Source organism: Neovison vison, chromosome 5 (assembly GCF_020171115.1).
Source record: "Neovison vison isolate M4711 chromosome 5, ASM_NN_V1, whole genome shotgun sequence".
NCBI lineage: Eukaryota > Metazoa > Chordata > Mammalia > Carnivora > Mustelidae > Neogale > Neogale vison.
In genome coordinates, this window is record NC_058095.1 from 113,917,755 (window position 1) to 113,943,634 (window position 25,880).

Below are 25,880 nucleotides of genomic sequence, written 5' to 3' on the forward strand. Positions count from 1 at the left end.
AGGGTGGGTGGAGAGCTTAAATTCATTCATCTGAACCTAAAGAACTTTCCTTTTATACTATCATTACACACTGATACATGCAACTAGATCAGAATGTTAAATCACTCTCCTTAAAAATGGTAGCAGTCTAGTGATTGGTGTAATTTTTGTTATCTGTCCTGGACAGTCCATGTGGCCCATTTGTTATTCTAAGTTTCTCTATTTTCTCAAGCTAATATTCACAGAAGAACAAAACTTTATATGTCCTCAAATAATTTTGAATTTAGAGGTGAAAATTAAGGCAATATTCTTGAATTGGAAAAAAAAATACTGAACTAAGAATTAGAAATATCTGTTGTAATAGCAAACCAAGAATGTACATATGTACATATAATAACTTTTCCTTGATACTCATTTTCTGACCTGCATTGTTATAGAAATTAATGGATAGTTGAATATGAATTAGATATCCATTTGGATTCAGGAAAAATTATTACTGAAAATGCAGTCAGCTAAAATTAGGAAAACCTTTTTTTTTCCCTAAGCAAGCTATAAAAATAGCTAAAATGTCTTTCATTCCTTGGATAGTACTCATCATATGATGTTGATACTCTGAAAACATGTTTCTGTAGTCATAAAATTACTCCTAGATTTTAGTTGACATCTTAAAGAAAATACTCTTCCTCTGAATCTGCTGTCCTTTGAGAATGGTATACTTTTCTTACAGTGTAGTAACAAGTACATTTGTCTTCTAGTACCATGTCTTGGCTCTCAGTCCTTCTTAGGTAAGACTGAGTGGGTCTGTCTAATAGACTTGAAAACATGGGTATAGATCTGGAGGTGTTTTGATATTAAAGATAATGCTTGAGAGTTTGTAAAGTACAAGTGTTAGTTGAATTGGTCACATGGATGGAAGAACAAAAGAGGAGCATACATGGTGAGAAGAAATCCTGCCTGAAGATTGAACACTAGAAGAGCCAATGTTTAAGGATTAGACAGTGTGCCAAGAACCTTCAAATAAGGCAGAGGAAGAGCACTCAGAGCATACAGATGGTTTGTAGTCTCAAACTGGATTAGATTATTTAAAAAGTGAGCATAGAAAATACAAAAGTTCCACTCCTGAAGTACCCTGATGTGTACTGGTCAGGTAAATGAAGAAAAAGAAGAACCTGCCGGAAAGACTGAGAAGGAAGGAGCAATAGAATAGGAGGAAAACTTGTTTATTTAGTCAGTTAGTTTGGCAAATAGGGTATTACTGGTGAACTTAGCAGGAACAGTGCTCATGGAGTGGTGGGAATGCCAGCCAAGAAAAATCAGTGGGCTGAATAGTAAATCAGAGATGAGGAAAGGAGACAGTGATGATCTACTACTTGTAAAATAAGTTTGGTGGTGAGAAGCTGGGTCACTCAAGGATTATGTAGAATCAAGAAATGACATTTTGTTTGTTTCTTGAAATGGGAAGACAAACATCTTCATAGGAAGAAGGGATGTAATCTGTGGAATACATGGAAAATATCTATGGAAATATGGTCTGGGAGAGACAGGAAAGACGTTTCCAGAGCACCACTGTGCCTTGGTTTGGAAAGATCGAAGAACATATTTTTCTATCCAGCATCTGGAATGATGTAATTACCGTTAAATGAGATGTAGAAAGCAGACTTTCAGTGGCTTTTCATTCACTCATAATTAAAGCAGAAGTCCTTTCTACAGAGATGGCGGGAAAAGAAGTGAGGATTGATGGAAATATAGATGATTTTTAAATTAAAAAAAAAAAGAAAAGAAAATATAGATGATTTTGAGGATTAAAGGGAAAGGATTTCATTTGATTGTTCATATAACAAACGTTTATTGATCACTCACTGTGTCCCATGTATGATTCTAGGTTCTGGAGGCTTGGAGTAAACCAAATAGATACATTTTAATTTTGCTGGTGGAGTTTATATTCTAGCAAAGAATGGAGGAGTATGTGCCTGAAGGCTCTGTGGTTGGTTGGAGACCTGTAGATGACCTGCTGACACAGGAATGAATTGGTTCAGATGACTCCTAAGGGAGAGTAGCGTTAGTTTGTATTAGTTGCTGATTGGCTTTGGGAAGGAGCCTAGCAGAAACCAAGGGCTACATACTTGTTTGGTAGCCAGGATATAAGGTATGGAGAATTTCTTTTTTAGTGCTCCACAGCCTAGAAAAAGGTATAAAGAAAATGAATACTTTGGAGGGACAGGATTGGGAATTGTGAGGGAGAGTATGGAGGCTTTGCAGATCAACATATAATTAATATTTCCTTTTATTAAATTATATTTCATAGTTCAAATAACATAATATGAAAGAAAGTGTTTAAAAAAATACATGAGAATTGTTTGTTTAATTGACATTCCAGAATAGGATCTACTCATTAATGTAAAATGGTAAAGTAAATGAACTTTGGTTTATTTGATGTTCTACTTCTTGCTAACATGTAGTCTGTGAGAATTATATATGTATTTTATTCCTCAGTTACCTTTTTGATTAACAGTCCTTTAAATTTCCTATGCCAGCAGATGGTAATTCATCTTGCAACTTGAGTTCTTTTACTATCTTAGGGTATTCTAGCCTACTATTTTGATTCTACTGAAATATTTTAGCTTGAATTATTTATAAGGACATAACCAGTTATAGCACGTGGTTCAAGGCATTAGTGTTCCTTTTTGGAATACAAGTGCTCTGCAGTCAGTCCTTTATGAAGTTAGGCTGACATTATTATAGGTGGGGTTAAAAACATGCCTTTAGCTAACATACTTGTTTTCTTAGAATTTAACAGTTCTAGGTTCTAAATTCTAATGAATTTAATTACTTTAATTACTTGACTAAGGCCTTACTCCATTGAACCTCCCTTTAAATACAATGTTAACTTTTTTTTTGCATGAAATTAAATTGTCAGTAATTGTTATTGTCTATAGCACAAAAGGAGCCCCTACCGAATTATGTGATACTCTGAGAATTTGCATGTATAAAAGGCATACTACATAAGACTTACATTTTTTAATGATCGCACAAATAGACAATTTTTCTTAGGTTTGGGTAAAGGAATAAGTATTGTCCTAAGTACTTCTGACATCAAAAAGACTTGAATTGGGTTGTTTGACTTAGAACATTGAGCTTGAAGATAATTTCTTCCCCTAAATCTATTTTCTGGATTTGGGTCATTCTGTTGAGTAAGCAGTGATCTGTTCTTGCTTTGAGGGTCAGTTCTTTCACTATAGTGCTAATGTTCTAAAACTAAGGTGGGATTTTGACAGGGGTGGGGACCATTTCTGCCTGTTAAATACTAAAAATGAGTTAATCTTTTCATATCTAACATGCTGTTATTCTAGGGCATAGGATTTAATTAATTTTCAATTACTATTCTCATTTTCCATAAATTTGTATTCTTTGTGTGCATTCTTTATATAACCAGCTGGAATGAGAACTATAACCAAGCATTAGAGCATTGATAATTGGTCCACATGGAGAAAGAATCAGTGGTCTTGGTGTTTTACATCCAGTTTGACAAATACTGAGAACATACACCAAAGCAGGCACTGTGCCAGATACTGTGGAAGACTGTTAGAATTTATTGTAATCAGTTAGTCTAACCACACAAGCAAACAGCGGAATGGTGTCCAGGAAGTTCTGGCTTCATGAATTTCAGGCAACATTAACGTAAGTTTATTTAAGAAGTCAACCAAAATAAGTCTTATTTTACTTTAACATGTTGTCAAGAGTCTCATCGTCCTTTCCAGGAAACTGGAACCTTTGATTAACAAGAAGTGTAGGCTGCAGACTGTTACCAGCTCAGGAGTTCAGCGACTCCCTTTCCTGTCATTTAGTAAATTTTAGGAACTATTTGCATATCACCTGAGTAATTGGCTTAAGGAGAATGGCATTTGTAAAAACAGGAAGAAAGTTGTCATTAATTTTTTACCTCTACTTTTATACTGTAGAGTGAGTTTCAGTTCTAAATGGTATCCAGAAAACTGGATATCCAGCACTAACACTAAAATAAAAAGTAAATCACACAATTTTCTTGTAATTTTGTAGCGCTTTGAACTCCAAGATTCAGAAAGCTCTGTGCTTCCTAAAGAGGTGGTGAGAGTGGAGAGGCTGACGGAAAGCCCTGCCCCCCAAGCTATGGTCACTGTCCGGATAGCAGACAAAGAGGTGACCATTCAGGTAATGGGTTGAGCTTGATACTTTCTAAGATGTGCTTTGTTCTGCCCATTTTTATGACCTAATTTGGTTTTTGATCTCCTTGTAAGCCTCTGGTTCTGTAGGGTCACATCTGTGTATCTGTATCTTTATCTATCTGTGTCTCCACAGTCATGTATGTTTGTAAATTGGAAAAGTTCAGGAAAAACATAGGGATAACCTTTCATCGAAAACCAAAGTTGACTTCTGGGAAAATCAAATCAAGTACTGAATAAAACATTGTGTATTCCAAGCCCTTGGTAAGAAATAGTGTTTTCAAACATATTTTAGGAGCTAAGGAACATTCTTTTCAAATAAAATCCTTCTTAGCTACATGCACTATTTAAAAGAGGAGCTATTCTAGGTGTGCAGTGTTTAGAAGAAGGGAAGGATATTTGGTCACAGAACTCCATCTGCTTGCTCTGCCTCCCTTTCTTGTAACCCTTTGAGGGCCCTGAGAACCCCAAGAAGTGATGAGATACTGTCCCTAGAAAACAGCATGAAAAACATAGACTTAAATGAATTGTAAGTGAATGTAGGAAAGAAAAATGCTTGCCTTATGTGCCAGCGTACACTTTAATTATAAACTTTCTATGTGCTTTAATGGGATATTATTAATATTTATTAATGTTGCTGTATTTATTCATTCATCAAATTGAACGTTGATTATGTCTACTATAAGCCAGGGTCTGTATTAAGAATTATTAGTGCCCACTCTGTATTAGTCACTGTATTTACCTCTTTGCATATATTATGCCACTAAATCCTCCAATAACCCTGGAGGCAAGTTTTATTAGGTCCCTTTTATAGATTAGAAACTGAGATGTAAAGAGGGTAATCAGTTCACTCATGGTCACCAGGTAAGAAATGTCATAGATGAGATTTCTAAACATGATCACTTTCATTACACTCTTCTGTCTCCTTCAGATGAATGACCTTTCTAGGCTGGTGGTCTCAATAGAGACAGATGAGTAAGGACTGCATTGGAATGTCTGTGGAGATATAGAATGACCTGAGTCTTGAGGGATGACGTAGGAATTCTCTAGTGACTCAGGAGTAGAAAGGTGATAGGACACTTTATGTCCAGAGGCATGAGATATGAGCAAGCTTTCATTATTTACTTCCCTTTGGTAATGGCTTTCTGACCTCATTGCCTTCAGGCTCTTCCAGTCCACCTTCTATGTTACCACCAGAATGATCTTTCCTAAACTCAAATCTGATCTTGTCGTTTTCAAACTTACAGTTCTGTAGGGTTCATGTTGTGTACAGTATGATCGAGTCCTCAGCAGAACAAGGAAATCTTCTCACTGTAGGGTCCCCAGGAGACTAATAAGGAGTAGTTGGGAAACAAAAGAAGTAGGTGTGAGGGATAGGAAGAGAGATTCTAAGAACAGGTGCTTCTGAGTGGTAAACTCAAAGTGGAAAAGGATTTGTAGACATGGATTTTAGAAATCAGGAGATCATTGGTGACTTTGGAGAGTCCCAGTAGACTGACTCTAAAATTCAGTACTTAGCACTGGAATTTGGACAAAAACCTTCATTCTCAAGTAGTGATATTATTATTATAAGTTATAAATAGCCTGAAAATGACATGATTCTTATGAAAATATTTGACAGCACTGGGCTTTAATTTTAGAGAGATGATTGATTTGGAGGGCTGATGGTAATGATCACATCTGTGAATGAGAAAGTAGTTGTAGCTCTATTGAAATATCAAAACCAGTATAGAATTGAATTGAGCAGGGAATTATTAGGGGCTTCTAAATGGCAGTTATGTGCTTCCTTTTACTAATGCTTTGAGAAAAACATATGCATATTATATTTACTTCTCTTTAATTATAGGTGCCAGCTGGGACCAGGCCAGTAAATCAGCCTTGTACATCAGAACATTTTATACAAACTTTAAGCCATAAACAACTACTGGCTGAGATGATGCAGTCTCACATGGTTAAGGACATATGTTTAATTGGAGGAAAAGTAAGAATAGAAGTTTCACTGTAGATTTCTCTTTGCTGGCTTTTGGATGTTTTGACTTATCCCTTGAATGATTGTATTTCCATTTGTAGGGTTGTGGAAAAACGGTCATTGCTAAGAACTTTGCAGATAACTTAGGATACAACATAGAACCCATCATGCTCTATCAGGTATGAGATTCATTGTTAGCACTTGGATTATGAACATACATATGTGGGCCATCAGTAGAACTTAATGAGTATTCTTCCTTGAGTTATGAGCTGTTAATTTTGATGTATATAAATAACAACAATCAAATTGGGATACAATGATAATTATTTGGAACTTTTGAAAGTGCATTTTAGGAGATCTCATGTGCACAACATATCGGGGTCTGCTTTTCAAGAGAGATGTAATTTATCTGCGTGTGCACACAAACACAGAACACATTTAGTAGTAATTTGGAAATCTAAACAAAATGGCAGATAATTAGGTATTCATTGAATAGACTATTTTTTATTATGGAAAAATACATAAAATTTACCATTTTAATCATTTTTAAGTATATAGTTCACTGGAATTAGGTGTTATGTAACCATCACCACTATCTATTTTCAGAACTTATTATTTTCTTTCCTGTATCTCCCTCTCCCTTTCACCCATTTTGTCCTTCCCTCTACCCCCGCCCCTCCGGCAACCACCAGTTTGTTCTCTGTGTTTACAGGTCTGTTTCTGCTTTTTGTTTGTTTATTTATTTTGTTTTTTAGATTCCACATGTAAGTGAAATCATATGGTATTTGTCTTTCTTTGTCTGACTTATTTCCAGAACTCTTGTATTCCAAGTTCTATATTCATTAAACAATAACTTTCTACCCCACCCCCCACCCCCACCCCAGACTCTGGTAATGTCTGTATTACTTTCAGTCCTTATGAGTTTGCCTATTCTAGTTATCTCTTTTTAAATAATACCATACACTTTTTGTCATTTTGTCTCTATTTTACTTAGAATGATGTTTTCAAGGTTCATTCATGTTATAGCACATATCAGAATTTTATTTCTTTTCATGGCTTGATACTGTTCTGTTGTATGGATATACTACTTTTTGTTTATTCAGATGTTGATGAAAGCTCTGGTTGTTTCCACCTTTTGATTATTGTGAATAGTGCTACTGTAAACATTGGTGTATGAGTACCTATTTGAGTCCCTGCTTTTAGTTCTTTTAGGTATATACCTAGAAGCGGCATTGCTGAACCATATTATAATTCTGTGTTTAACTTTTTGAGGAGCTGTTAAACTGTTTTCCATAGAAACAGCACCGTTTTGTATTCCCACCAGCAGTGCGTGGAGTGGTAACTCCTTGTACTTTTGATTTGCATTTCCCTGATGACTAATGAGATTAGGTATCTTTTGATGTGTTTATTGGCTGTTGTATGTCTTATTTGGAGAAATGCCTATTCAAGTTCTTGCTTGTGTTTCAATTGGGTTGACTTTTTGTTGCTGAGTTGTAGGAGTTCTTTAAATATTCTGGATATGGGCGCCGGGATGGCTCAGTGGGTTGGGCTGCTGCCTTCAGCTCAGGTCATAATCTCAGGGTCCTGGGATCGAGTCCCGCATCGGGCTCTCTGCTCAGCGGGGAGCCTGCTTCCCTCTCTCTCTCCCTGCCTCTCTGTCTACTTGTGATCTCTGTCTGTCAAATAAACAAATAAAATCTTTAAAAAAAAAATATATATATATATATATTTTTTCTGGATAATAACCGATTTTCAGTCATGATTTGCAGATATTTTCTCCTATTCTGTAGGTGTCTTTTCACTCTTCATACTATCCATTGATGCACAGAAGTTTTTAATTTTGAAAGTCTGATTTATCTTTTTGTTATTGTTGCCTATGTTTTTGGTGTTATATACCATAAATCTTTGCCAAGTCCAACATCATGAATTTTCTCTCTGTTTTGTTCTAATGTTATAGTTTTAGGTCTTACGTTTAGGTCTTTGATCCCTTGGTCCATTTTGAATTAATTTTTGTATACAGTGAAAAGTAAGGGTCCAACTTCAAATTATTTGCATGTGAATATCCAATTTTTCCAGCACCGTATGTTGAAAAGTCTTTTCCTCATGGGATAGTCTTGGCATCCTTGTCAAAAATCAATTGACCATATATGCCAGAGTTTATTTCTGGGTTTTCTCTTCTATTCCCTTTGTCTGTCTGTCCTTATGTCAGTTCCACCCTGTTTTGATTGCTATAGCTTTGTGGTAAGTTTTAAAGTCAGGAAGTATGCAACCCCAACTTTGTTTTCTTTTCCAGGGTTGTTTTGGATATTCAGGGTTCCTTGAGTTTCTATTTGAATCTTAGGATAAGTTTTTCTATTTATGAAGAAAAGTGCTATTGAGATTTTGAGAGAGATTGTGCTGAATCTATAGATCACTTTGGATAATATTGTCATCTTAATATTAAGTCTTTCAATTTGTGAACATGAATGTCTTCTCAGATATTTGTCTTCTTTAATTTCAGTAATGTTTTATAGTTTTCAGTCCATGAGTCTTTTATCTTCTTGGTTAAATTTATTCCTAAGTATTTTTGAATAGATTATTTTTGTGAATGTACATGTTGTATACAGTATGAAAAAAGCGAACTTACAGTTGGTAATTTTACAGAGTAGAATTTTCTCGCATGTATTTGTTTGTAATGATACCTCCTAAGACATTTTTATCCTGCTAATTTATTGATTCTATATTTTAGTCTTTGGGTGGTTATGATATCTTTTTACTTCTAGTAGAGTCTCTGTTTCTATTCTTTGAACAATTTTTGAAGTGGATGTGATATTATTAACTTACATTTTAGGTTGTATTTTGCATTTTTTGCTTATTCTTTAATTAAGCTTTCTTATTGTTACTGACACTAAATATACTGAACATTAAGATTGTTTTTATTTTTGAGAAATGACATTTAAACCAGTTACTTATTGTGACTTTGGGTTATAGAAAATATTGGCAGTTCATATTTTAGAGTGTTGAGAAGATTACTTTCTGTGCTGCTTTAGGTTACTTTGTGCCTATTGGTTGAATTGGCCAGAATTTAAATAAAATCTATGAAGAAGCATATGATCCAAGTTTATGAAATCATGAAGAAAATAAAGGTGATGAGATTAAAATAGTAGCCTTGATTTTTAGATATAAACATGTAGAGAAAAGAAAATAAATTTCTACACTGTACAGGAGATGGCAAGTCTTGGAACCCACTGAAAATATATTTTGAAATGAGTTTCTATAAATTGACTGTAGACCTACTGGCTTTTTAAAGAGAATTAAGGAAATTGGGAGAGGGAGTTTATCTTAAACTTTAATGTATGGAAGATGCCATGAAGAATACCCTGCTGTCATATGGAATCACTCCTCTTGATGTCTTTGCAGAGATCAGAAAGCAGATGGTTAGCTCAGTGTGCTAGTTCATATGTCTCTGCCCTTACATAGCTCATGTTAGAAGTGATCTGAAGATGGCATTTTATCACCTCACCAAATGCTTAACTATCACCTTTCTAATTTCCAATGCAAATACTTTTCTACAAAATAATGGGTGGGGCCCAAATCATTAATATATTTGTCACATTAGTTACATTTTACTCTCTGTTTTAAATTCCACTTAAAGTCAAGGATAAATACAAGCCTAATTTATTTCCCAGGTGCTACTGCATTCAACTCATATGGAGAAGACCTTTTGAGGATGATACTTCTTTTCTCTATAATTCCAACCTAATTTATTATTACTATTCTAATTTATTTTTACTATATTTCTAAAATTAGACACATTATTATTTTCTCCACATTAAAAAAAAAACTGCCATTCTACTGAAAGCTGAAAATAATTTAGCTTTATAAATGTTTCCAGATAATACTGTTTCTGTATTAGGTTTCTGTAGTCAGTTTATGGTGATTTGGTAGTGCTTAATTATCCTAAGATTATATGCTTGAACTGTGAAAACTATGGTCACCTCATTCTGCTATTCATTAAAAAGAAGAACCAAGCAAGAGAGTATATATGTATCCACCAATTCAAATCTCAGCTCTGCTGGAAAACTACCCAAAGTATCCTGCCAGCGAGAATGTTTTCTTTATATGTGAAAGAATTACTTTAAGAGGCCAAGAACAGATTTCTTATATATTTTTGGAGAGTGACAGCAAGCTAATAAAAATACTATTTTAATGGCTTTTTTGGGGGGCGTTGTTTGTTTTTTACTTTCTTGTTCAGTTTGTTGATTGATGCATGAACAAAGGTAGGAAAATTCTACCATTAAAGATTGGGGAAACTGGCACAGAGATAATTATGCAAATTAATTGCATATTCTGGAAACCCCTTTTCCAATTTTGCTTTTCTTCTAGAAATATCTAGAAGAAAAGTGGTTTCTGAAAGCATAGACTTCAGAAAAGGATAAAGAAATATAAAAATGTAGGTGAGGTTTGTTTCCCTCCCTCTCCATATAGATTCTTTCCTGAACTGCATCAAAGCATAAATTAGGCACTGTATGGTCATCTGCAGTTTTGTAAACTGTTAATCAGTTGGTTTTCATGATAGAAGCCAAGCTCCTGAGATCAAATATAAGACCCTTTTTTGTTCACATTTTCATATGTATTAGTAGAGCTCATTGATCTCTATGGGAGAGAGGAATGAATTTAATAGAATTAAAGATGGGTTTGGATTTTATAATAACATAATCTATATTAATGAAAAATTTCTGAACATTTGAGCCAACATAGAGAATTTAGTGGGAATAAGTAATCCAACATCTGTTTTCCTAGAAGATGTGAAGATTTCGCTGTTATTTGTACATGTATAAAGCTACACTTAATCTGTGGGTTTTGCTTTATTTTTAGACTTGGCTATTTTTAGAACTGGATTTCATATGAAGAAAAAGAAAAACAGAGCCTTAACACAAATTTGTGGCAGTACATAAAATAAGTTTTATAATAGGTTATAAAAATCTTAAATCACTTGGCTCAAGTGTTAGGTCAGATTCTTTTAACTGGTTATTCTTTTTTTAGTGTTGAAGCCAGTGATTTCATAGTACTGAAGAAATCCAAGTTATTATTCTTTTCCTTCACAACAGATAAGGGCGTGTTTCCAGATTTCTTTCCACACCATCATAAACAGCACCAGATCTGAGATATCTTTCTTTTGTTAAAGTACTAGTTGGATAAAAGCCAAGTCAACTCCAATAAAAATTTTAAGAACAAATAAGTTCATGGCACTTTTAATGAAAATAATCACTATCTAAAACATACTGAAATGTTAGAGTCATTTTTAATTTTTAGCTAAGTTTTTCTTCCTATAGCTAAACTCAAACCAAATCCTTCTTCTGTCTTCCATCTAATCTACAATCTCTACTTCTTCCTGTTTATCCAAATACAGTGGAAAGTATCCTCCTTTCATTCTCTATCCTTTGTTGTTACTGCTCCATGTCTTGGATTTATTTACTCACTTCTTGTCTTTGCCTTGACTTTGTACTTTTCTCTCATCAAGATTTTAAGATAGCTGTATTCACTTAAATGATTAATATTTAACCTTGAGGCTGACTTTCTACATGATTCCGTGTAGCTCATCTTGTTTTCTTGATTCCTTATTTTGCTACCATCTGTCATCCTTTCTGTCTTCTTTGTATTTTTTCTTTTCCCACCTACTAACCTTCATAAGGCTATCAGAGATTTTACTTACCTCAGCTCCTTCAAATTTCTTCTATTATAAAATTTATTTTTAAAGAACAACATATGTCATCATCACATATGAACTTTAAAATGGTTGACTTGAGTAATCCTTTTTAACTCCCAGGATTACTAAGGCTCCTGTCCCATGTCTTCTTCAGATTCTTCTTTTTAATGATGTGGCTTTGTCTCCTACCTCCTTTGAATAGAATGTGCTTTGAAATTTATTGCAGTCCATCAAGGTATAAAATTTAGTGCATGTAAACATTTAAAGATTAACAGAATAAAATTTCCCTTCTAATTTGAAGGGATGTTTTTATTCAATATGATTCCATATTTCTTGCCTGTAATGTCCGAGTCATGCTACAAGGACCAATAACTAAATGTTGTTTGCATAATTTCATAGATAAGTTATTGTGCATTATGCTATTTATAATTACAAAATTATAAGTATTATACATCGTACGGAATAGTTACCTCAGTAAATTTCATCAGGGTACTAATAAGCAGGAGGCAGTTGCTCACACAGGGAATTTTACAAGTCAAATTGTAAAGCCACAAACTACAGCTGTACTCCACAAGTTACTTCAGAAATATATTTTATTGGAAACAGAGTATAAATGACAGATATCATTTGTCATAAATGACAGGTGTCAGATATCACCATTATTGGAAAAGGCAACTCAAGATTATGCTCAGCTAATTTCAATGTGGCCATTGTGTTTATTTCCTGTGTTTATTTATTACATTTCTTCATTTTAGAAATGAATAATGAATACAACTCATATACATCAAAATTGTTTTTAGGCACAGGTATAATTTCTTTCCTTAACTCGTTTTTAAGATTTTCACATAGTGCTTGTGCTTTATTTTTATGTAAAAATGCCACAAGCTTTATTATCCATGTTTTGCAGCTTCAAAGAAATGAAGTAATAACGTCTCTAATTATTTGAATGCACACTTCATACCTCAAACACACAGGAAAGCTAGTTGTTTCATGCAGAAGTTATATAAAGAAGCAGTTTTAGAGTGCTAGCTAATTACTTCAATAAAAAGCCAGTCTCTTGTCACTTTAACAAGAAAAAATATCCATCAAACATATAATTTAAACAATAGGTTGAATCAGAAGATGTGGTAATATAATGGGAGGGTTCTGTGAACATTTCTAAAAACAATCTGTGGCTGTTATTTAGAACTGAATATATACTGTCTTCTTCTGGAGATTTAATTCAGGATGTATTTAGAAAACAACTCATTTCTCTCCTCTAGTTAGCCTGAACAGCATGTTTATGCACATTCTGTTACTGTCTTCCTATTCCTTTTATGGGCAATTAAGGGCTTTTTTTTAAGGAGAGCCAAATAAAGGGGTGATATTACTCTATATCAGGGTTGATGAACTCTCTCTTTAACGGGCTGGATCATAAATATTTGGACTTTGTGGACCAAGTGGACCCTCTTGAAACAACTCAACTCTGCTCTTGCAGTAGTAAAGGAGCCACAGGCAATCCGTGACTAATGTATCTATGCTCTACCTTATCACAGTTTTGGTGTTTTTGTTTTTGTTTTTAAATATTAAATTAGGGACACCTGGGTGACTTAGTCGGTTAAGCCGCTGCCTTTGGCTCAGGTCATGATCCCAGGGTCCTGGGATGGAGTACCACATCAGACTCCTTGCTCAGCAGGGAGCCTGCTTCTCTCTCCACTTCTGCTTGCTTGTGCGTGCTCTCTCTCATTCTCTCTTTCTCTGACAAATGAATGAATAAAATCTTTTAAAAATATATTAAATTTTTATTTATTTATTTGAGAGAGAGAGCAAACATGAGTGGGGGGAGAGGCAGAGGGAGAGAGATGAGCAGACTTCCCACTGAGGAGGGATACACGGCTTGATCATGGGACCCTGAGATCATGACCTGAAGGAAGGTGGATGGATGCTTAACAGACTGAGCTACCCAGGCACCCCTTTGGTGTTTTTGTTTTTAATTCAGGTTTTGGTTTTTGTTTTTTAATTGAGGTGCAGTTCACATATAGCAAAATCATACAGTAAAATTTGTGTATGTCGCAAATGACAGACACATTTGGTTGTATAACCACTACCACAATTGAGATAATGGGACAATTACATAAGCTTAAAAAATTCCCTTGTGCCTCTTTGTAGCCACTCCTCCCTGACATGGGTAACCACTGATTGGTATTCTCTCTCTATTTCGCCTTTTCTAGAGTGGCATATAAATGGATTTAAACAGCCTTTTGAGTCTGGTTTCTTTCACTTACATAATGCATTTGAGATTCATCAGCACTGCTGCATGTTTCAGTAGTTTGTTCTCTTTAATTGCTGAGAACCCTATCACATTTTTCTAATGATTTTACTTATTTATTTATTTGAGAGAGAGATAAAGATTGAGAGAATGAGTAGGGGGAGGGGTAGGGGGAGAAGCAGACTCTCCACGGAGCAGGATGCCCATCGTGGGACCAGATCCCAGGACCTTGGGGGGTATAGCTCAGTGGTAGAGCATTTGACTGCAGATCCCAGGACCTTGGGATCATGACCTGAGCTGAAGGTAGAGGCTTAACCGACTGAGCCACCCAGGTGCCCCCCTTATAACATTTTTATTGGTGTTTGTGTCAGTACTTCTGTGTGTTCTGCTGCCGTAGCTTTACTTCTGGGGCTCAGCCCTTCTCACCTCTGTTATCAACTCTAACTTTCTCGGCTTTCCACCCGTGTCAAGTCTGGGTTTTTCTCAATCTATCGTTCCAATACTGAATTTTGTTCTTTCTAATTTTCCCCCTGCTTTAAGCCTTTGAATCACTTCTAATAATTTGGAAGCTAGTATTCAAATTCTGTTGCTTAGCACACTGCTTTTTTTTCCCCCAGCCCCTGCAAACCTTCCTTCGCTGGGTTTGAGGCTTCAGCCTGTGCAGCTAACATTCACCTTTTAACTCCAGCCATACAGAATGGTTTATGGTCTCCTGATCGTGACTGGCTGTGTGAGGCAGCCATACTTTCTTGCTTTGTTCATGCTGTATGAACCTCCTTCCGTAGGCCAGTTTGCTTACTCTTCACAGTTTAGCTCCACTGCTGCTATCTCTGCATTTTCTGGTAAGTCCCCAGTTTGATTTATATGTACTTCCTGTGTGTTTTACTGGCTCTTAAATCGATGGTTCTGTACTGTAATAATACTGTATTTCATGCAGGCCAGTATGCCATCAGTCGTAAGACATGCCATTATTTTGTGTTCTGCTAAGAAAGTCATGCAGCAAATAAAATTAGGACATGACTTTATCAATTAGCATTTTTATTTTATTCTTACTGAAAGAACTCTTTTAGACTTAATTTAGGTCATGTATCTCTTGTGCATGCAGAAAAAGGAAAATATAAATGCAGGAAATGGTGGAAACATTTTTAAAACTTCTTTACCTTCAGTCTGACTTTTCTAAAGCACTTTTTGGTTCAGCTATAAAGGTGGTATATGTGTTTCACATACTATTCTCTGCATCTTCCATGCTTTGTCAAGAACAAAGTGCTCTTCCATGATTTCCAGGATATTCTTCCAAGTTGCTGCTAGCCGTTTGGATTTTGATATTGGTCTTAACTTTAACAGAAGGGATTGACCAAAATGTTTTAAGGCAATAGCTATGACTCATATTCTTTTCCCAAGTGGTCTTTAATTTGTTGACCAAAACATGAATGGATTATAGTTTCCCCTTTTCACCACAAGTAGATATACAAAACCAGGTTCAGACATGGACAGAGAATAATTAGCTGACCAGCAGCTGTATTAAGATTCTGTCCGTTGAAGGTGCATCCTGATTTAAAAAGTGTGTATCTTGAAATTGATGGAATTTAGCTATTTGTCTCTCCTATCATTTGCAAACTCCTTGGGGGTAGGACAATGTGCTGTTTGACAATATGTTCCTTTCGTGTGCATATAGTAGAAGTCAAGATGAAAAAGTAAAACTTAAAAATTCTGTATCATCTGTGAATTTTGTAATAGAAAGTGTAAACTAACTAAGGGCAGATACCTTTTCAAAAGCGATCTTTCTCATTCTTCCTCATTGTATTTGCATATTATTCCCTCATATCTAACCAATGCCCTATATACAGATAATTGGTTTTATTCCCAATATTTTATAATCACACGCAGTGTGGACCCACATGCATAATCAAGGATGAAGTTGCAGTTAATAACCTTGTGCATATGTGTTTTTTTGTTATTAGAAGTGTATCTTTTTTTTTAAAAGATTTTTATTTATTAATTTGAGAGGGAGAGAATGAGAGAGAGAGAGCATGAGAAGTGCGAGGGTCGAGGGAGAAGCAGACTCCCTGCTGAGCAGGGAGCCTGATGCTGGACTTGATCCCAGGACTCCAGGATCATGACCTGAGTCAAAGGCAGTCACTTAACCAACTGAGCCACCCAGGTATCCCTAGAAGTGTATCTTCAGGATTAATTCCTGTAAGTGGAATTGTGAGGTTAATAGATAAATGCATGGGTAGTTTTGTTAGGAATTGCCAAATCTGCCTCTATAAATATGATACCATTTTGCTTTCCCATCAACAATGCCGACAGACAGGGCTACCAAGCTTTTTAATAGTTGCAAGTCTGATACTTCAAAATGGTATTAAGGAGTAGTTTTAGTTTGTATTTCTTATATTAGGAGAGAATTGAAAATCATTTTTCTTTCTTTTTATTTTTAGACTTACTTTATTTATTTGTCAGAGAGAGAGAGAGAGAGAGCACACAAGCAGGGGGAGCAGCAGGCAGAGGGAGAAGCAGGCTCCCTGCTGAGCAGGGAGCCTGATGTGGGACTCGATCCCCAGACCCTGGGATCATGACCTGAGCCGAAGGCAGACACTTAACCGACTAAACCACCCAATGTATCTCTGAAAATCATTTCTAATTTTAAGGGACATTATATCATGTCTTTTCTTACTAAATTACCTATTCTTTTTTTTTTTTTTGCCCATTTTTCTATTGAGTGGCCTTTTTTCCTTTCTGTTTTTGAATTATTAATGTGTTAGCCATTTTGCTTTTTGCCTGTGATATATGCTACATGTATTTTCTCTCAGTGTCACTTGCTCTTTGGCTTTATTTTTCTTTGCCTCATAATAGATTTATTAATATTTTGTTCTATTGCATCTAGGTTTTGAGTCATGGGTAGAAAGTCTTTCCTTATACCCAGGTTATGAAGGAATTCATCCATGTCTTTTTCAACTTCTAGATTAGACTCTCTCCAGTCCTTGCACATAATGCCTTCTGTTTTAGAGCCAGCAGCAGAGCACTGAGTCCTTCTCAGGCTGCCCTCTCTCCCTCTAATCCCAGCTGGGAAAGGTCCTGCAGCTTCACAGACTCATGTCATAAGACTGGACCCACATGCGTAATCAAGGATGATCTCCTCTCCTCAAGGCGCTTCATTTAGTCATATCTGCAAAGTTCCATTTGTCATGTGGACTAACATATTCACAGACTCTCAGACATCTTTGTGTAGGGACATTATTCTGCCTACCACCCTGACCATTTTAGAAGATCGCATCACTGAAGGTATTGCCATTCATGGTATTGGAGTTACGAATATAGCACACCTACATCAGCCGATAGAGTTTTCATATCCATAGTGATTCTCTCTAGCTGTAAGCACCCAACTTCAACATTATATTTTTTGGTGTAGTTGTGACCGTTTATTGGTTGAAGTTATGTAGTATTTTATAACAAGTTATTTTCCTTGTACTAAAGGTTAGGCATTGTCCTGTATTTTTATTTGAAATTATGTGTGGAGGTGCATTGTATTGCCTGTGGATTTTTTCAAGCTTATAAAGCAAATGTTTGAAGGTATTGTTTGTAAAATAGGGATATTAGGCCCAACAGAATTGAGAACCAGTGGGCTAGACCACAGCACCATGCTTGGCAAGAAGTAGATATTCGCAGAAATATGCAGCATCTTAGCGGCTTAGGAAACCTAAAAATATTTTAAGTGGAATGGCTTTTATTTTTATGTATGTCAGGGATAGGTGTGATTTTTCAGACATTGTTCTCATTCTCCCCATAAAAACATTTAAGAGCTTTTCTATTTATAGTGTTCTATAATGTAGAAAAAGTGAGATAATTATTTAGATCAAGCTGATTTCTGAGAACAAGTTCTTATAGAATAAAGCAGGAGAATCTATTTTGAGACAAATTCATTTCAGTTCTAGAATTATAATTTTCTATGTATTTCTGTGTTTTTCCAAAATAAAGTTTTGTGATGATATAATAATCTCTTTCTGTAGCCTCTTTGAAGTGATCAAAGTGATTTACCAAAAGTTAACCAAGTAGTTACTCTAAAATATTCCAGTAAAGTGGAATTTCCTGACTTTCAAATTTAAGGATGAGAAAGGTTAAGTGCTAGAGTTTATACCTCAAATTACCCAAAGCTTGTACAATGGTTTCTAGCTTATTCATTTTCAAGCCTTTTTTTTTTTTTTCTTCTAGCTTGTACATCTTTAAAAACAATAAGCAGCAGACAATGAGGCTCACTCTGAGATAAGAGGGAACTGGGTTGAGGCCCTACACTACCATCTGTTTTTATTTGGAATGCTTTCCCTCACATTAGCTTGATTTGCTTTGGCATGCCAGTGTTGTCACATCAGTTTGTTTTTCAGTATTGGTCTGTTTTTCTACTTGCTAGCTTTTTAAAAACAACATAATGGAATGGAGGAATTTCAAAAAATCAATGGTTGTCTTCAGCTTATAGAATACCATGTCAACCTTGTGTTATTTTTATAACCAAAACTTTGTAAAATGCATCTTGGGTTCTCATTTTGACAGAGACACAGTCAAAAGTTGTATGTAATGACACTTGCGGTATTTTATGTTAAGCTCACAACTAAAACTACTTGGAGTGTGTATATGACAGGACACAGCACAAAGTTATGTATTGAAAAGGCAAGATATTAGCTGGTTTAACTCGATAGTCCTTTCAACTTATATATTGTAAAAAATGCAAAGTACGCCTTAAAGTTTAACTGTGCAATTGTAGAGGTTCATTTAGAAGGAAGAGTCTTATGTTACACAAATTTGCCATTTAAAAGGCCATAGATTTTATATTTGCTTTTTAAACAAATATCAAAATTTGATATTCCATCTTTTATAATTTTTTTGAACTATGCACTGGACTCCTTCTTTAATTGAAACTGTGTACTTCTTAAGTAGTAGACAAAATCTTTTGTGTTATCTTAACAAATTTAGTTATCATGAGGTATTTATTAGATTTCTAAAAACACAGTAGGAGGCCTCTAGGAATGTGTATAAAAATAAACATTACAATAAAACCAAATCCATTAGTCCAGGGAAGAAAACAAGTGACCAAGGAATCCTACCAAATAAGGAACTCTAGCCTGAAAGGTATTTCATTTACCATCCTTGGTGATCCAAAAACATGGCATCTGTAAGCTTGAGGGAAGGATTTGCAAATTTGGGGATTCTCTGTGGAGTACCTCCGAATTTAAGGACACTGTGTAATGAAATCCAGCACTGTTGGTAAGAACACGTCGTTACACTTGATCATCTCTGTTAGTATTTTTGTTTTAAATGTACTTTGCAGTAATTTTGATTAGGGTTCTGGGGCAATTTTTTTCCTTTTTAATTTTTTTATTTGAGTATAGTTGACACAATGTTACATAGTTTCAGGTGTACAACATAGTGATTCAACTTTTCTATGTGTTATGCTATGTTCACCACAAGTATAATTGCCATCTGTCACCCTACAATACTATTACAACATCACTGACTATATTCCCTATGGTACTACTAATTTCTGGGTATTCATTTTGTATCCTGCAACTTTACTGAATTCATTTATCACTTCTAATAGTTTTCTGGTGAAGTCTTTTGGGTTTTCTATATAGAGGATCATTTTATCTGCAGATAATGACAGTTTAACTTCTTTATCAATATGGATGCCTCTTCTTTTTCTTGTCCGAGTGCTATCTATGGCTTCAACTTCCAGTACTATGCTGAATGAAAATGGTGAGAGTGGGAATCTTTGTCTCGTTCCCAATCTTAGAGGAAAGCTCTCAGTTTTTCACCATTGAGCACAATGTTTGTGGTGAGTTTTTCATATATGGTCTTTATTACATTGAGGTATATTCCCTCTAAGCCTACTTTTTTGAGAGTTTTTTTTTATCATGAACAAAGGTTGAATTTTGTCAAATGCTTTTTCTGCATCTATTGAGATGATCATAATTTTTATCCTTCATTTTGTTAATGTGGTGTATCATGTGGATTGATTTGTAAATATTAAATTATCCTTGCATCCTTGGAATAAATTCCACTTGATCACAGTAAGTGATCCATTGAATGTATTGTTGGATATTGGCCTGTGGTTTTCCCTTTTGTGGTATCTTTGTCTGGTTTTGGTATCAGGGTAATTTTCGCATCATAGAATGTATTTAGAAGCTTTCCTTCCTCTTCCATTTTTCAGAATAGTTTGAGAAGGATGGGTACTAACTCTTCTTCAAACGTTTGGTAAAATTCAGCTATAAATACATCTAGTCCTAGATTATTACTTTTTGGTAGCTCTTTGATTACAAGTTCAATTTTGTTACTAGTAATTGGTCTGTTCAGATTTTCTACTTCTTCCTGATTCAGTTTTGCAAGATTGTGTTTCTAAGAATTTATTCATTTCTTCTGTGTTGTCCAATTTGTTGACATATAATTTTTCATAATATTCTACTATAATCCTTTCTGTGGTGTCAGTTATTACTTCTCTTTTTCTTTGGGTTCTTTCTCTTTTTTTTCTTGTTGAGTATGGCTAAGGGTTTCATTGATTTTTTTTTCTATTTTTATTTATTTATTTTTGGTCTCTGTGTCATTTGTTTCTGATCTGATCATTATTATCTTTTTCCTTCTACTCACCATGGGTTGGTTTGTTCTTCTTTTTCTAGTTCATTTAGGTGTGAAAAGTTAGATTGTTTATTTGAACTTTTTCTTGTTCCTTGAGATAAGTCCATATTGCTATATATTTCCCTCTTAGGGCTGTTTTTGCAATTTTGGACCATTGTATGTATGTCATTTGTCTCCATGTATTTTTTTAGCTCTTTTTTGATTTCTTCATTGATCCATTGGTTATTTAATATTTTCTAGCCTCCACATGTTTGTGTTTTTTTCAGTTTTTTTCTTGTGATTGATTTTTGGTCTCCTACCATTGTGGTCAGAAAAGATGCATGGTATGGTTTCATTATTCCTACATTTATTGAGACTTGTTTTGTGGCCTAACATGTGATCTCTTCTGGAGAATGTCACATGTGTTCTTGAAAGGAATGTGTCATCTGTTGTTTTAGGTGGAACATTCTGTCTGTATCTGTTAAGCTCATTTGGTCTAATGTGTCATTCAAAGACACTGTTTCCTTATTGACTTTCCTTACATCCATTGATGTAAGTTGGGTGTCAAGTCCCCTATTATTATTGTATTGCCATTAATTTCTCCCTCTGTATTCAGTAATATTTGTTTGATGTATTCAGGTCCTCCAGTGTTGGGTGCAGAGATATTTACAATTGTTATATCCTCTTGTTGGAGTGATCCCTTTATCATTTTGTAATGCCCTTCTTTATCTCTTGTTACAGTCTTTGTTTTAAAATCTGTTTTGTCTAAGTATTGCTACCCTGGCTTTATTTTTATTTTCTTTCATGTCCATTTGCATGGTAAATGTTTTCTATTCCTTCACTTTCATTTTGTATGTTTCTTCATGTCTGAGGTGAGTTTCCTATAGACAGTGTATAGATAGGTCTTTTTTTTTTTTTAATCTGTTATGTTACACTGTGTCTTTTGATTGGAGCATTTAGGCCATTTATGTTTAAAGTAGTTATTGATAAATGTGTACTTATTTCCATAGTTTTCTGGTCATTTTTGTAGTTCTCTCTTCCTTTCTTACACTCTTTCTTTGTGATTGATGAATTTCTATAGTATGGTGTTTGGATTTCTTATTTACTTATTTATTTATTTTGGTATATATTATACTTTTGGGTTTATGGTTACCATGAGGTTCATTTATAACATCCTAAATATATAGCAGTCTATGTTAAGTAGATAGACACTTAAGCTCAAATACATTTTAAAAACCCCTTTTTTATTCCTTCCTCCATGTTTCATGTATTTGCTGTTATACTTTATATCTTTTATTCATAATATTCTTATGAAAATTAATTATGGCCACTTATTTTACACCTTTAAGTCCTTAGAGCAATCTTTTAAGGGTCCTCAGGATTTTGTAGTTCTCGAAGATCATGGCAAGAATGAATTTGCTAGAGATTAATGAGATTAGTGGTGATGTTATATATCTATATTCTTTTTATGAGGAGTATGTCAAAAAACAAAAGAAAGAAGGATATAATTTAGATTTGATTTTGAAATTCACAGTTTTTGTATGTACAGTGTATTTTGCAAACATTTTATTTTTGGAAATAAAAAGTAAATACATCTCTCAGCTTTATTGTCTAGTTGCCTTTGGTGATTCTGAAATGCTTTGGTTTTCTATTTTTACCCTGTTAAAAAAATACAACTACTCAGGATCCAAACCACTTTCTGAATGTATAGAACTTTATTGCTGATTTACAAGCCATCTTGTAGGAGAAATAGGACTTTCTGAGGTATTTAACAAAATCATAGAGACAGTCAAAAAGGACAGCAGGGCACCTGGGTGGCTCAATTGGTTAAGCATCTGCCTTCAACTCAGGTCATGATCTCAGGGTCCTGAGATTGAGTTCTGCATTGAACTCCTGCTTAGGAGTCTACTTCTGCCTCTGCCCCTCTCCCTTACTTGTGTACATGCTCTCTCTCTCTCTCTCAAAAATAAATAAAATCTTTTTTTTTTTTTTTTTAAAGAAAAAGGACAGCAAAGGGAAAGGTATTCTTTGGCTGATTTCATTTAGTGCTTCTGCACCATGTTTATCTGTTCGACTGTTGTATCCTCAGCACCTGGAAGAGTTACTTGAATGCAATAAGCAGTCAGTATATGAAGGAGTGGATAAATAATTCTGAAATATATACATTATTTTTAAAGGACCAGCTAAAATCTGACCTTTGCCAACTTTTCTTTACCAATCCCTACCTGTTTCCATATTATCTTTACTTTAAATCCTGAAATAAGAATTCCTTGTTGTAGAGCATTGTCACTTGTCTTCTTTTAATATCTTGGATTGTTAACTTAGACTTATTGTTAAATTTCAATTTCAATGTATTTGTATTTTTTTTCTTCATTCGGTTTTGATTTAGCTGTTATTTATCAAATACCCACTAAGTGCCAGACATCTCATTTAATTCTAAAGTTATTTTCCTCACATGATCCATTTATCTATTACAAGGAAGTGGCAGATTTGGATCGAAACACTGCTTTCCTCATACTGTACCTGCTACTCCCACATTGGCCCACCAGAAGGGGTTTTAGTGTGACTAAATAAGCCAAATGCTGTATCTGTTTCAGGTGTCTTTACTGAATTTTGAACTGGTTATTAGTACTTATGACAACCTTGATTTTTATATCTTGTTACTTGCTTCTTAAAAATTTGTTTTAAGATTTTATTTATTTATTTGATACAGAGAGAGATCACAAGTAGACAGAGAGGCAGGCAGAGAGAGAGGGGGAAGCAAGCTCCCTGCTGAGCAGATAGCCCAATGCGGGGCTTGATCCCAGGACCCTGAGACCATGACCCAAGCCGAAGGCAGAGGCTTAACCCTCTGAGCCACCTAGGCGCCCCTTGTTACTTGCTTGTAAAAACTAATTTAATGTAAGGCAAATATCATTCCAAATATTTAAGCTAGAATTGATGGCAACTTTCCCACGTGTTCTAATAGAATCATACCCTTGTGATAAAATGCAGCCAAGTTTGCTGTACCATCTGAATAAAATGTGGTTCTTCAGTTTATGTATTCCTGGGGCTCTGCTCAGTAGCATCTCTGCTTTTTCCCTTTCTTTTGGAAAGTCTTTTCACCCTCTTTCATAGACTTCGTTGTTCATGAACATTTCTGCACAAGCTTTAATAAGTTGGCTTATTAAAATAATATTATCCTTAGGTTGTGGTTTTTGTTGTGGGCAATAGAGTCCATCCTGGCTATCTAGTACTGAGAGGGACTTAGCACTGGGTATTAGGTAGCTTTCAGAATTTCTGGGAGAGACAGGGAGCAATGTTTAGATTTTACCCAGTTAGGAATGACAGAGTGAGAGAGCTTCAGCCATGAAGCCATGGCTGTCCTAGAACAGGTTCCCTAGAGCTGGCTGCCACCTCCCTCTCATTGCTCATTGCCACTTTTTTTTCAGTTCCCAGATGTGTGCATGTGCGAGTGCTTGGTAGAACCTGGGTTATCCACAGAATTTTAGTTGCAAAGCATCTAAGAAATAATGTTTCTTATTTTCTAGCCTCTGTAGTATAGGAAGGTTAGAGGGGTGTTTGGTTGTGTATCTTCACTGAATACATAGGACATTTTCTGTACATACACTGACCTTGACTTATGTTTTATTTTGCAACTTTATTAAGATGTTGGTGAGACAATGGGTTTGACTTCTGGTTAGCTTTGGTAAGAAGAATTTTGTTCTTAGAATTCTTAGAATAAGTGCTCATAGAATAAGTGTTTAAGCAGAGGAGATCATCTTGACTAGATCCCACTGGTTATAATGAAGAGAGCTACAAGTGATCCAAAAGCAGCTTCTTCCCATCCATAGCAGAGTCACTTAAAACAATCATGGCAGGCTTATGTATACTTCACGGTATACATAAAGGAAGCATTTATTATACATGTGATGAGTTAAAAATAGGTCTTTAAGAGAGGAACTTGGGGGAGAAGCATGGAAAAGTTTATAGATAATTTTACAATATATAAAATGAGAGGCTTCTTTAAGATCATACATAAATGACACTGAGGAATGTTGGCAGCATGCCTTGCATTCTGTTCACTGAGCATGCTTAGACTCTAAAGAATGGCTTCATTTCTATTCTGGGACCTAAAAATTATTAACATTTTATGTTTATACAATGTTTATGTAATATTCTGCCACTAGTAGGTATGGACATAATTAATACCTTATTGCAAAATTGATGGCTTACATCAGCTAGCCTTGGTGTATTCTTTGTTTCACTTAAATCTGAGATCATCTTAATGTTTATACTCTACGGGCAGGATATTTTTGCTTATTTGAGTGAAACTTATTTGAGCCAGACCTGGAAAGCCCATAGAATTTCAGCTAGTATCTTTTGGGTGAAAAAAAAAATTGATAATACTTAGCCCAGTCAAAAAAATTTGAATGCCCACAGTGTATATTTTTGATTCAGAAAGAATTCAGAAAGAAGAAAGTGAAAAATCATATCCACCTAGAGCTATAATTATTGTTAGCTAAAACATCTTTATTTTAATCTTTTACACTTGTATACAAAGGTATTATTTGTTTATTTATTACTATTTTTTTGTTGTTGTGTTATGTTAGTCACCATACAGTACAGCGCTAGTTTGTTGTTGTTGTTTTTTTTTTTTCCAATTTATTTCAGCGCTAGTTTTTGATGTAGTGTTCCATGGTTCATTGTTTGCGTGGAACACCCAGTGCTCCATACAAAGGTGTTTTTAAACAGCAGTGGAGACTAGCTGTATTTGGGGGCATTTTGGAGAGTGCCCCCAGAATAAGACTAATTCTAGTCTTATTTTAGCCTCTTGACACACAAGATGCTTATTGAATTTGTTTCATCAAACCAATGACTTATATCCAGGTTTCTCAAGGAAATGTCAGAAAAATTAACATATATCGTTAGAAGGTACTAAAAACATATAAGGTATATAATTACTTTAGGGTTCAGATCTATGTTTTCTGATACATTTCACACAGCCATGCTTCTCATTTTAGTAGGACTTTTTTTCAGTAGGGTTTCTCCATTACAAATCAAAAGAGCAAAATTATGAAAAATAAAAATAAAAAATTCCAAATGACACTGAATTAAGAAATATGTGGATATTTTCCAGGGATCTGAATGAGAAGGTGAGGTGTTCAAGGTTAGACAATGGTAGTGCTAAAGGAACTGAATTTCATGTCCTGTTGT

General features: G+C 34.9%; 1 protein-coding gene across 2 annotated transcripts in view; it reads left to right on the plus strand.

The window, feature by feature from the left end:
• VWA8 (von Willebrand factor A domain containing 8) overlaps positions 1-25,880 on the plus strand; it is a 330,223-nt gene that overhangs the window by 72,351 nt on the left and 231,992 nt on the right. For both annotated transcript variants that reach the window (XM_044249814.1, XM_044249815.1), the window contains 3 exons: positions 4,036-4,167; positions 6,025-6,159; positions 6,249-6,326. In XM_044249814.1, the coding sequence (XP_044105749.1) occupies positions 4,036-4,167; positions 6,025-6,159; positions 6,249-6,326 (345 nt within the window). The remainder of the gene's footprint in view (positions 1-4,035; positions 4,168-6,024; positions 6,160-6,248; positions 6,327-25,880) is intronic.